Source organism: Phasianus colchicus, chromosome Z (genome assembly GCF_987193195.1).
Source record: "Phasianus colchicus chromosome Z, bPhaCol1.hap1.1, whole genome shotgun sequence".
Taxonomy (NCBI): Eukaryota; Metazoa; Chordata; class Aves; order Galliformes; family Phasianidae; genus Phasianus; species Phasianus colchicus.
Window position 1 is genome coordinate 77,901,377 of NC_143476.1, and position 13,843 is coordinate 77,915,219.

Below are 13,843 nucleotides of genomic sequence, written 5' to 3' on the forward strand. Positions count from 1 at the left end.
AAGGAAGGAAGGAAGGAAGGAAGGAAGGAAGGAAGGAAGGAAGGAAGGAAGGAAGGAAGAAAGGAAAAGAAAAGAAAAGAAAAGAAAAGAAAAGAAAAGAAAAGAAAAGAAAAGAAAAGAAAAGAAAAGAAAAGAAAAGAAAAGAAAAGAAAAGAAAAGAAAAGAAAAGAAAAGAAAAGAAAAGAAAAGAAAAGAAAAGAAAAGAAAAGAAAAGAAAAGAAAAGAAAAGAAAAGAAAAGAAAAGAAAAGAAAAGAAAAGAAAAAAGGAAGAAGAAGAAGAAAAAGCTAGTATAACTTTTAGGTCTGTCTCAGTTACATCCCATATACACACCTTTCCTAGTAAGTTAATGTATAAATTTGGAGATACAAAGATGTCCTCTCCCTGGAAGCATTCAAGGCCAGGCTGGATGGGGCTTTGAAGCAGCCTGGTCTAGAGGGAGGTGTCCCTGCCTATAGCAGGAGTTTGGAACTAGATCTTTAAGATCTTAAAGGTCCCTTGCAACCCAATCCTTTTTGTGATTCTGCAATTCCATGATTTTACTCATTTAAGTACAAAATTATCTCTTTTTCTGGATACCTTCCTCCTGGGAACAGGAGTTCTGATTTCATAAATAAGACAATCCTTTGTTTCAGTTCAAGATTTGAATCTTGCAAGTGAGAAGTGGAAATGCTCATACAGTGGTATGAACAGATAGAGTAACTGCTATGGGAAACAAAGAAATTCACTACCATCCTACTCTTTATCCACAGAATAGGTCAGCTAGTCTTTGTGAAGAATTATTACAGTGTACAAGATCAGTTCAGATCATTTCTTGATGTCTAGGCACCAAATCAGCTGACATTGGAAGGCTGAGTGAGAGACTGCTGTCAGCAAAAGGATAACAAACTCACACAGACATGCAGTGACCGAGTGCAGCAGCACATCCACTACAGGCAAAAGCTGTGGGTGTATCATTTATGCAGAGGGAGTGTCTATCAGAATGCAAAAAGAATTGTGAAGGCCGGAAAAAAACACTAAGATAATCTAGTCCAACCACCAACCCATCCCCACCATGCCCATTAACCCCATCCCTCAATGCTACATCTACACGTTTCTTGAACACCTGCAGAGACAGTGACGCTGGGCAGCCTGTTCCAATAGCACACTAGTCTTCCTGAGAAGAATTTTTTCCTAATATCCAACTTGAGCCTCCCCTGCTGCAGGTTAAAGACATTACCTCTCATCCCATCATGTCCTGTTTCCTCAGCCGTATTGATTTCCCCATGGAAAATATAAGCTTAGATGAGATTGAGTGGGGGTGGAAAAGAATAAAAAATAAAAAAAAGAATTCTGCAAAACCTAACTGGCATTTACCCCTTCCTGGTGGTTTCTGACAGCTTTATTCCCAATCATGCATATTTATAGAAGGCATTTATATGCCTTGTAGTCATGGTAGTTCTGTATGAAATTAGAAAGAAAAACAAATCCTCTAAGATTAAAGTAATTTTTTGAAAATATTATCTTATTAATTATTTTTGTGCTGCAGAGTACAAAAACTGGCTGCCAGCAGACCATTACTAAACACGGTCAGTGTCTAACCCATGCACATAGCTATTTATGGGACTGCAGCTCAGCCTCTGGAGTCTATACTCTCCTTTAGCTGACCTCTGTAGAATGTGTTTATTTTTATTATTTTTATTTTTTTGTAAGCTGTGTTTATCAAGCAAAAATCACATGGATATTTTAAATATCATACACGCATTATTTTCAGACCTCTTACTAATTTTTCTGTCAGGCATAACACCCTCTAAGAAAATGGCCACAATTAGCATTTTAAAAAGAAAAAACAGTTTTCTTAATTTGCTTGAAATACAGCATTCAAACAGCTTTGCCAGTACAACCATGAGTGAGAAACACATTCTAAGTAATGGAATAGATTCCAGTGTCTAAATCCTGTGGTCCCATAACTCATACGTCTATTCAGATGGAGTTGACCAGCATAGTTCTAGGAACAGCCCTACTTTGGTTCTGTGTGTTTTAAGACTCAGTATGTGGCACAGATGGTTACTTGTTGCCAGCGGCCGTGCTAGCCCAGTAAACCCTTCATTCTGCCAGCAGATCTCAGAGAGATCTCACTCTTTATGAGAACTCGCAGCAACACAGGCAAGGCACCTGGCCTTACAGTGATTCTCTGAGCTGAGAGGAACCAAGTTTGCCTGAGCTAAATTCTGTTTTTCTCAGGCTCTTTATTCACTTGTCTGTTGTTACATCTAACCTAGAAACACAAATGGTTTTGAGGTCAAATGTTGGAACAGCCATTTTATTAGTCTCTACATAGGCTCTGCTAGAGCTCTCTCCATGTTTTGGAAGGAATGCACAAAGAGCAGCCTAGCATTGTGTCCGACGCTACAAAATCCCACTATGGACAGCTAATACTATTCTGCCATTGTATCTCTTATTCCAGCTTCATGTGCCATATGGATGAATCTCATCTCATTCAACCTTCTTCCTTGATGGTTTTAAGGGTTTATTTTATATCTCATTCTGTACATAAAAAGAAATATTAGTATTTGGACACTTTTTGAATGACATAGAGATGTGTCACAAGGTGAAAAACAAGGACAAATATAATAATGGCAATGTTATATATTTCTCAGAAGGAGACAACTGCAATGATTATTTCTTTCATGCTTTATTTCACAGTTAAATCAGGTAAAATGCAATGGCCTTTAATCCCTGCTGTTGCTGGGACAAACTCTTTACTCAGTGAAAAGGTTTCCGCAAGTACATTGCATCTTGAGCCAAACGTCTTGCCTCAGTGCTGGCTGGTGACTGTGGATTCTACGTGCCATTGCCTTTTCCTTACAAGTGAGATCAGTGTTTTACAGCACTGCCAAGTTCGGCAGTTTTTTAACTTCCATATAGAAGGAGGCATCTGAGCCACCGTTGTTGCTTGGCACTCCTTGTTTCTGGCAGGAGTAGCTCTCTGCTTGCGATGTTCCTGGCCCAGATCTCTCTCAATGAAATCACTGGCAGATTTCCCACCACCTTAAGTAAGAACAGAATCGGACCAGAAGATGCATGTGCCTCTCTCATCGTGCTGCAGCAGCAAGTGGTCACGATTGCTATCTGGCAATTCAACCTGAGGGGCTGGTGACATCTCAGAGTGAGTAGATTACATTAACACTCAAAGGCATATTTACAACGTCAAAAAAGATAATGTCTTACCGAAGGGAAATAATACGTGGCAAAAAATCTATATCAGCTGTCTTAAAGGACTTCTTCTTGGATTCAGGTCAATTAATTACACAGGAAAGAAAAATAACCAAAAATGAAACATTCCCCACTTGCTGACCAAACACAAAAACAGGACATAAAAAATTGCTACAAGTATCAAAAGAACATATTATGTTGAGACTATTTCCCCTAAAACTTACCAGTGCCATTCATTTCCCTGAACATCTCTCGGCAAGAGAACAGCCCAAAAGGAAAATCATTAAAACACATTGTCAATTTTTGCACATGTTTTAGAAAGGTTTTTCTTTCCATTCTCAGCATGACGGGTATTGAACATTTCTGAAACTGCAGCAAAGAAAACTTTTCATAAAATCTTAGAACATGGAAGGGAAAAGAGAAGCTCTGTTCAGAAGCAGCAGGTACCGTTTCTAGCCCAGCACCCGGACTGAAGGTAGCTGCTTTTCAAACTTAGCAATGGAACAATTAATAAAGGAACCCATTAAGGTCTGATTGTTGCTGCTAAAAAGGGAGGTTGAATTTCAGTCCTTTGAAGTAACTGAGAATGATTCAGGCCTCATTACAGAGATATAATCTACATTCATACATTTATGTTAGTGATTCAAATCTATTGGGACAGATTGAATTCCGTTAAATAGTGCATCTTTCCTGTGGAACTGTTCTCAGGCTTTCTCAGGCTAACCCAAGAGGTGACCCAACAATACAAAGTAGTGGGGTATTTAGGGATTCAACTGTGCTGCAAAAGAAAGACTATACAGAAAGGAGAAAAAAGAATGAGATATAATCTAAAAAGCTATGTCAGCTTTTCATTGGGACTCTGTTTTTTAAATTCCCTCCCTGTCATCACGCAGGGTAGAAAAGGACTATGAACTGTATGTGCAGAACACTGTGCTGAATACTGCACTTGCCAGAAGCAGGTATGCAGTTTTGTACTTAACCACAAGATCTTAAAATCAACAACTAAGGTAGATATAGGTATAAGCAGAACTATTTTTGAGTAAAATTCAAGAGAGTGCCCATTTTTGAAAGGAAGGGTGTTAAATATATCTGTTTGACCCTTACACTGCTATTTTCTCTAGCCAAAAGAGATCCTGAACTGCCAGTTCCTCGCATTTTTCAGCATTTGACAAGAAAACGAACAAAAATGGAAGGCTTCATCTAACGTATAATTTAAGACATTGCGATGATTAATTACTATTTAAACTGTCGGAATCAAAAGAACATCGGTTTCAGAGATGGTAAGCTATACCCAGGACAGCAAGTGAACACTGACTGTAATTCCCCAGACACTCTCCAAGGAGAAGGCTTTTCCTTTTCATTTTGGTTTTATTTCTTTTTTCATTAAATGCTACAAAAGAATAGCCTAAGACAGAATCACAAAAATTTTCTGACGTGTTCTGCACTTAGTGCAAATACGTGCAGAATAAATACTCCAAAGAACCATAAACAACATCATAAAACATATTGATTCTAACATTAAATGGTTTCATTTTTAAGGCTGTTTAAATGTCACCCCCAGAAGCTGAGAACATAAATTAAAGAGCTAACTCTCTCCAGAATAAACACCATAATTGGAGAAAATCATTTCTAATTTCTGTTGTGAAGCTAACAATATATTTAACATCCTAATCTAATGAATCAGTCTAATTTTAGAACTATTTGTTCTTTTCTACATTTTCTGTTCCTTAAATGAAGATTGACTCCAAATGCCACATGTAATTGCATAGGCGGTTTTCCACTGCATCCCACTGATCTGCATTATTAAACTGCTTCTATTTCACAAAAGTTCTGGTTTTACATATCAAGGAACTCACTGTGTTTCTCTAGCAGCTCACTTCTCCACTGCTCTGTGCCCCTAGTTCCACCTACTTGCATTCCAGGACAATTATTTTACAATACTAAATATTGAACCAACACTCAACGTCTAGCAATGCTTGCCCATATCCTGTCAGATCCCTATCCTGCAGTATGGTGTTAAAAGATAGTACATCATATGGAAGACGCCTGTTAATTACTTGGAAGGCTGACAGTTTGGTGACGGGATAGAAATATGAATCTGTCATAACATCCAGTTTGTGAAATGACAAATCCATTAGGAGAGACAGAATCAAAGGAGAAAAACAACAACATATGCCTGTTCGGGAAAATAATAGCTTGAAAAATCGCTTTAAAATAGCTTTGGAAATGGAATATTTGTTTCTTTCTGGCAAAGGAAGCTGCTTTAATAAAATAATAATATTAAAGAAGAGAGAGAAAAGCATTCAGACAGATTTTATGGGGGAAACCTTTGCCATCCCAATAAAGCCCCTTTTGCTTTGAAGTCATACGCGTGATTCAGTAAATGACTCATGTTAGCAATTAGAAAATGGTCATTTAGGGCCCCGATTTCTTTTGAGACAAGGAGGGTGAGGGTGGGGAAAGAGACACAATAAATCTTGAGAGGCTTAAAAGGAAGAGCAGGCTAAAGTGTGAACTTTTTATTTCAGCAACGGAAGTGAGAAATCAGTGATTCATTAAAGGAGGGAGAAAGACCTCCATGGAAGCTGGCAAAGAAGAAGGAAAAGGAGCTAATTATGTCTCTTCCCCTTTTTACTCTCTCCGACCAGCATATAATCTCCTCTCGCAGGGTCTGCTTGCAGCATGTACTTCTTCCCAACCTTTCCACCCAACCCCTCCTCCAGCAGGGGGGAGGGGGAGGTCTAGCAGGCAACAAGCTCCAGGTGGCTTTCTCAACCGCTCCGCTGCCAAAAAAATAAAATAAAATCCTCCGCTAGAAAACAAGTTTCTTTTTCTTTTTTTTTTTTTTTCTTTTTTTTTTTTTTTTGGCTGGTGCGGGGGGAGCCTCCCTGGAGGGGATTGGTTCAGCCTGCAAGACAGGGAAATTAGTAAGGCATGAGTCTCCAAGCCATGCTGGTGGCCAGCACTCCGAGGAGCGGAGCGCTTTAGGACCAATTAGCAGAGAGCCGAAGGCGGCGGCGGCGGCTGCCGCTGCAGCCCGGGAGGAAGCGAGGGCAGCTCCTGGGGCTCCCTCCGCAGCAGGCACTGCTCGCTCCAACTGCAAACGGGTTTCAGATGTCCCACCGCTGCTTGACCTCCTGCAAATAAGGGTTGACCACCAGAGGCACATCCCACCTCTGATTTGTAATCGCTGACATTTAGGCTACAGCTTCCAACCTGTTTACAACCGAAGGGGAGGGAAAGGAAAGGAAGGGAAGGGAAGAGGGGGTGGGGGGAAGAGACAAGTTGGGATTTTTTCCTCTCTTTCTCTCTCTCTGGGTTTTCTTTCTGTTTTGTTGTTTGTTTTTTGTTGTTGTTGTTGGGGGGTTTTTTTGTTTGTTTTTTTTTGTGTGTGTGTGTGTTTTGTTTTTTTTGTTGTTGTTTTTTTGCTTTTTTTTTTTTAATACTGTGCTGGAGAACTCAAGGCAAAACAAAGAAACTGCCTCCTCTGGGGTTGTCAGTGAGAAAGGACGAGTTGTGCAACTGGTTTGGGATTTCCAAGAGGGCGAGGGGGTGGGAATCAGAAGAAGGTGCAAAGCCACAAAGTGTGAGTGCAAGTGTGTGTGTAAGGGGGTATGTGTGAAAAATCCCTTCCAGCACCCCTTTCCACTGGTTTTTATTTATTGTTGTTGTTGTTCATTCTGCTGTCATCTATTTTTCAGACCTTTCTGCATCTAAGATGGTGAAGAAAGGAGTGAGGAAGAGAGCAAAATAACTACTGGGAAGTCTCAAATCAGGTTGGGGAGTGTGTGTGTATATGGGGGGGGGGGGGGGGAGGGGGGAGGGGGGGGGGAGGGTAGGGAGGGGAAGAGAAAAAGGAAAGAGGATTAACCACAGCAACCCCCCCAAAACACCAACAGCTCTTTTTTCTGAGGGAGGACTCGAAGGATTAAAAGGCAGCAACTTCTGAGGCGATCTGTCCCCTGAGTTATGGATGTTGGTGCACTTACTTCAGGCCAGATCAGAGCTCAGAGGGATCTAACCAGAAGCAGCAACCACCGGCTCTCCACTTGCCTTTTACCAGGTTTTACCCATCCAGTATGTTTCTTTTGATAAGACATTTTCCAGCGCCCAGAGTTTCAGTACAATGTGCAAATGGATACTGACAAATGGTGCCTCAGCCTTTTCCCACCTGCCTTGTTGCTGCTTGCTGCTGCTCTTCTTGGTGTCTTCTGTGCCTGTCACCTGCCATGACCTCGGCCAGGACATGCTGTCCCCGGAGGCCACCAACTCTTCTTCTTCATCATCCTCCTCCTTCCCCTCGTCCTTCTCCTCTCCTTCCAGTGCGGGGAGACACGTGCGGAGCTACAATCACCTCCAAGGAGACGTGCGCAAGAGGAAGCTCTACTCTTACAACAAATACTTTCTCAAGATCGAGAAGAACGGCAAGGTCAGCGGCACCAAGAAGGAGAACTGCCCCTTCAGTAAGTACGGCTCCGCCACGCCGCGGCTCAAGCGCCGCGCCCGCACCGCGGCAGCCCCGGCCCGGGAGGGAGCAGGGCAGGGGGCGCGGGGGGGCTGTTCGGGGTGGGCTCCTCCGGGAGCTGCCGCCGGCACGGGCGCGCAGATCTCCCCGGCCGCGTTTGTTTTGCAAACGGCTTCGCCGAGCACAGTTTGTTTCTCTGCCTGGCAGAAGAGCAAATTAGAAAGATTTGTGAGGATGTGGCGCGGAGCGTGTGTAGGGGGGAAGCATTGTCTCCTGAATATGAAAATCATTATCCCCTGTCATTAACGCGCCTTGACGAGAACGCTCTATTAAAACAATGCACCGATTTCCCCCACACACGCACTCCGCACCGCACCGGGCCCCCCCCCCCGCGCCGCACCGGGGCCGTCCGCCCCGCGCTCCCCCCGGGCAGGGGCTCCTCGGGCGGCAGCGCCGGAGCCGGAGCGCTGCATGGCGAGCGGCTGCGGCGGGACCGCGCGGACCTCACACGCATCTCATTGTCAGTCTCTGCCCGGAGAGAAACGGTTTCAAAGTAAAAGTCGTGCGGCTGTTCCCATGGCTGTGCTTTCGAGATTTTCTGCAGGACTAATTAGGTTTTTACTAATAGCGTGCTTCTGGTAATGTATTTCTGGCTGTCAGTGCTGGAAATGTAACCTTCATTCGGTTTTCTTGCCTGTGCAGTCTCAAACTGAAGCAACTGTAGTAAATCACAATATATTGCATAGTAACTCTTTCAATGACTGCATACCGCTTCAGGAGCATGCTGAAGAAGTCAGCTCTGTTTTGTGAGTTTTGGGCTCCAGTGTTGGAACACCACTCCTTGGTTGGTCATGGGGTTGTTCTTCATAAATCCAGAGAAACCTGGGGATAAATCTGTTAAATTAAAACAACTTGAGGAGCTTAAGTAGCTCTCTGGCTAGCTAATGTGTCAAGTACAGAGTACTTCAGCAGGTTGCCCTTCTGTAGGACAGCCATCGCGTTTAATTCTGCTGTATTTCTATTAAATACCCATAATGTAGGCATAGAAGTAGGAAGGAGAAAGCTGATGTATCATGTCACTGCCTCTTTTGCTCCACCTTGCAATTTTGTACTTTATCATGCGCTTAATGTTTGAAAAGGCTTTAGATGTCAAGGCAGCTGTGTCTTACCACCTCCCTTTTGTATTTCATAGAAAGCCAAATTCTTGAAAAACAGAGCTTCACTGAACACTTCTACAAGTTTGTTTAGAACCAGGTCTTAGCAGCATATCTCTTAGATCATTGCTTTTTGTAGAGGACAGCGTGATTCCCCAAATATGGGATTCTGAAATCTTTGTGTGCATCTCTGCAAACACAAAGCCATGCTGCATAGAACACTGCTGCAGCGCGGTCTGCGGGGAGCCCAACCTGACAACAGTGTGTTCAGAGAGGTAAATGCTCTTCTAAGTAGCCACACTGAGCCAGCAGAGCCGTTCAATGAGTAAAGCTGCAAACACTCATGAGTTCCTGTGAGATATCACCAGTAAGGGGAAGAATAAACCAAAGTGCGTATATACATATTTCTACTTTCAGTCTGCATGCAAAAAACAACTCTATGTAACTGCGGAATATGATTGGATTTCCTAGTTTCCAATCAATGCGTCAGAAAGAAAACTAACATTCTTGGAGATGTCATGGTTATTTTTTTTCACATCTGCAGAGCATCTACTGAAAGAGAGAAGAATGTATTCCATATAAATGCAAACCAATCGCTGTGTTATACGTAGTTGTATCGTGTCTCTCAAATTCACATGCCGTGAAGAAGGGACTCCTGTTGTCCTACAGCATGCAGTTGGCAAACCCACTTGCAACACGTTATGTATAACATACTTCAGCAAAGTACAGGTTGGCTTCTGATAGCAGAAGACAGGTCAAACAGTTGTATCATCTTACTCTTTTAATACTTACAGTAATTTGCAGTGTGAAATTGTGTTTTCTGTAAAAGCACATGGACTGAGACCCTTTATCTGGATCTTAATTTCATGTCTGTGCAGTAAAATGTTGCAAGTGACTCAAAATCTCTACCTATCAGTATCTCCTGTAGCTGTGTAATCAGAATGCCACAATGCCACCACAATTCCCAGCCAGGCTGATTCCATGCAGATGTGTGGTATCATTAAGATAATCTAAAAATGTGTGATTACATGTGAATAAATTTCTGCAATGCATAAAGGGTTGGCCAGGCAGCTCCCTGAACTGGAGCCTACTCAGCGTCAAAGGCTATTTAATCCCTAATAGGAACTCCTCCTTCAATACACTGCTTCCCTAGACTTGTAATAGTGACTATTGGAACGCAAGACTGTGCTTGAAATTTAATTTGGGGGCTGATTTTCTCTTACACTTATGTTTAGAATCCATTTATGCTGACACGAAGCCTTATCTGCAGCGCTCTAAGATCATGATATGCAGTGTAATTAGGCAACAGCTTTCATGGCTGTCTGCCAGTTAAGCACTGTCAAGTAAGAAGAACAGTTGGAGAAAGTCAGAATAAACACAGAATATAGTTCTGAGCCTTTAAAATTGTTCAAGAAGCATTAGTAGCTCTGCTGTGTAAGTATTGCATAGAGTGCACTAAATAAAAGTTTACTTTGGCAGATGCTTTCCAGCTTGATTGCCTGGAAATCTTCCATCAGCCTTTCTCTACCTATAGGGCAGCAGGAACAGAGGTGGCTGCTGACAACGCTGTCAGGAGGTTGGAGGAAGCGGCATACAGCAGAGCTGGAGTGTATTTGTCAGTAGATACAAGCAGGACCCTTTACAGATTTTGTTCTATTGATCCTTGTAGCCAAAGCTTGGTCTTTGAAATGCAACAGCTTAGTACTAAAGTACTCATCCCTCAGCACCACAGCTGTCAAGACCTTGCCCATTTTTGTGGGGACCTTTGCATGCATGAACCAGGGCAGCTGGTAGGCAGCTGTACAGCTTTCTGGAGATTGAAATATTTGGGGGGGGGGGGCGGGGGGGGGGGAACAAATCCCAAAACTCTCCAATGAGTAGTCAAAATGCTTTTGCTGCAACCTGATATCTGGGATGACCAACAGGATCTTTAGCCTTACGTGAAAATGGAGAGAGCTGCACATGTCCAGATTCAGACCTGTCCTCCGTCTGGAAAGAGGGAGGAAGTCTTTGGGTTTGAAGGGCAGCAGGCATTGGGGCCACATGACATAAACCAGCACAGGAAAACTTCAACATATTTTTGAGTAATATGCTATTTTTAATTGACTTTTAAGGCAACTGTAAACAGTACTATGAAGCTTGTGACCTTCCCATTTACAGCACAGACCTTAGTTGAAGAATGGTGATGCAGTACGTGATGCTTAATTAGCAGCAGCTAACTTCCAGTCTGCAGCGTGAGTTGTGCCCGAGCGAGGACTGCAGGACGAGGCCTTTAGGTAGATGTGTGATTTGGGAGCAGAGGCTGCGTAGCCGAGGCTGCATCTCAGTGGGAAGAATTACCGGAACAGTTCCTGCGGACCAAGCGGTGCTATGCAAAGCCTACGGTAGGTGGCGGCACAGCCGCTGCCTGGTGCCACCTCTGCCGGACGAGGCAGGAGGGAAAGGATTGAGTTCTCAACTCCGGTCGCTGATTTAGCTCAAGCAAAGCTAGAAGGGCTTACACCACCCGACAGGTTATTATTTGGCTCTCTGAGAGCTTCCAAAATGGATTAAACCAAACAGTGCAAAGACGCTGCGAGTGCAGAGTAAGAGCATTCCCAGGGAGAGCTAGCATGAAATAATTAGCTACTGCTCACAGGCTAATCTGTTCCAGGCTTTTTCCCTGAGTATGCAATTATCTTTTATGTACAGCTTTAGGATCTCCTGATGTTCCTAATGGTCTTTTGTTTTGCTTTAGTTATTGGGGGTTTGGGTCAGCAACGTAGTGAATAACGGCTAGAAATAGCAGAGACTCATTCTGCAGCCCATAAGATCTAATTGCTGAGTACACTGATCATCAGTGTTGGAGGTTTTAAGGGTGCACAATGTATAAAAACACATAATGCCAAATAATGATTTACATACACACAGATAGCATTAAATAGTTCTGATTAAGCATACTCAACTTGATAGTTGGTTTATTTTTGTGGTTGTTGTTGTTTGTTTGTTTGTTTTTTGTATACCTCAAACCTTTGTAGGTACAATAATCTCAGATATGCTGCTTGAAGCGGAGTAGATTAGTCAGTAAAATTTGCTATTTTCCTATCACAGTTGTTCAGGCTAGCTGTTTGGGGCTATCGACTCCTCACAAACTACTGCTTCCAAATTAATGTGAGAAATTTTATCCATTTTTTTTTCTAAAGAAGGTTAGTAGCCATGCGTTTTATTGCTCTACTTCTTTTAGAGACTCTTTATTTTGCTATGAATTAAAAATGTTTCAAATAGGAAATAGTGATGTCTCACTGAAGTAATTGAATCTTCTTGTTTGTTTGTTTGTTTTGTTTTCAAATGTGAAATTTATGTTTTTATGGAGATGATTTCTCAATTTAAGTCACTCTCTTCTTTCCCCCCCCCCCCCCCCCAGAACTCAGTTACAAAATTTATATCTGGCAGTGTACAACCTTAGGCACTTACGATTTATGAATGTGGAAAGAATTGTACTATTTAATGTCTACATGACACTCTCCTGTTAGCCTTGCTGCATTCCTGCCTTGCGGACCCGACCCTCCGTGCTGATACTGTAGCCCTATCATAAATCTGTTCAGAATACACAGGTGCAAGAAGGCTTTTTGTCTTCATAAATCTAACCTGTAACTATGTGACAAAAACAAAAGAGTTAGGGGCAGTGGAAAGTTTGTTCTTCTTAAAACCTCAGAAGAGTGAGAGCAAGAGGCATGGCTCAGAAAGGGAGTGCTGCTGTTCTGGTGGGGGGATTCTCAGGTATGGCACGGTCAGAACTTCCCTTGAAGGCAGCCTTAGCTCAGTGAGCTCCCTAGAATATGCTCACTCTTTTGAAACATCTTGGATGCATTCATTCATAGGATAAGATACTCTGTTTTGAAATAAAGCATTTTAAGATGACTTTCAGATGTGTTTGAGCTGTGTGTTTCAATAGAGGTCTTTTTTCTTCACATGGGAGTTCAATCAGATTCTGCAGTAGGGGAGTTTTAATTTCATCCACAGAACGTTTCATTTTGGAAAAGAAAAAAACCCTCATATTAGCAAGTCTTGTTTGCCTGTGTCTGAAGTTAAGGGTGGCAGGTACTTGGGAGAACACAGAGCAGTATCTTCTCTCATGGATGTTGCCTCATATTTCCTCTGAGCGAGTAGCATAATCAGATAAGGAAAATTCTTAATAGGAGAAAGAAACTTTTGTAATAAATATTGTACATTTATTCATAAATCTGAAATTTGGGATAGTAGCAATAGTGTAAGTAAAACAGAGGAACAATTCAGTCATCTTTGGGTTTATTACAATGCTGTTTTCATGGCTTGTTTTTGTTCTTCTCAGTTTTCAGAAGAGTTCTCTGAATCAAGCTCTTAGGGTCTGTTCCTCACCAAAAAATTTCAGTTTGCACATCTTAAACAGCTGCTGAATTTACTTGCAGTTGCTGTAGGATACTGAACCTTATCCTTGTATTCTGGGCTTTTTCATCTAGGAACTTCTGATGCTTTCAGCAGCACAAGTAGTTTGAACGTTTTTCAGCATTAGCAGCCAACATCAGCTAGATTACACTGTATGGAGGAGAAAGCATTACTTGCTTTGGACTCTGAAAAATAAATTATCAGATCAGAAATGGAGGATGATTTTAGTAATGTGGGCATGTTTGTATATCTTTGTTGGTAGGCATGGTAGTACTGCTACTCTAAATGCATGTACTTAAAAACAGATTTTCCTTCCTCTGCTTCAACAACATTTTTTTCATTCAGTACTTACATCTCACACCCTTCATTGTTCACGTGCTTTGAATGCAAAGAAGTACTTTAATGATACTTGGAACCATTGCCCTCCTGAACTGAAAAGATTCTGTCCTAGCTGTATTAATTTCATTTGTTGCTAGAGCCAGTTTGTTGTAAGACATCTCTATTGGTTACAACACAGTAAAAAGTGAGACAGGAAACACTGTTACATGAAGTTTTGAAAAGTCAGCCTGGGAAAGCTCTCTGTTTTTATGAAGAGAATGAAAAGCTTCAGGGAGAGGAGTGAGGAGT

General features: G+C 42.1%; 1 protein-coding gene across 4 annotated transcripts in view; it reads left to right on the plus strand.

Moving 5' to 3' along the window:
• Window positions 1–6,137: 6,137 nt before the first annotated feature.
• Window positions 6,138–13,843, plus strand: part of FGF10 (fibroblast growth factor 10) — a 59,690-nt gene continuing 51,984 nt past the window's right edge. The window contains exons 1-3 of one of the 4 annotated variants that reach the window (XM_090130758.1): window positions 6,138–6,376; window positions 6,895–6,969; window positions 7,093–7,656. In XM_090130758.1, coding sequence (XP_089986884.1) covers window positions 7,320–7,656 — 337 coding nt within the window. In that variant the 5' untranslated portion in view covers window positions 6,138–6,376; window positions 6,895–6,969; window positions 7,093–7,319. Of the gene's footprint in view, window positions 6,377–6,441; window positions 6,806–6,894; window positions 6,970–7,092; window positions 7,657–13,843 lie in introns of those variants that run through there. The other 3 variants (XM_090130761.1, XM_090130760.1, XM_090130759.1) reach the window with 3 other exon arrangements.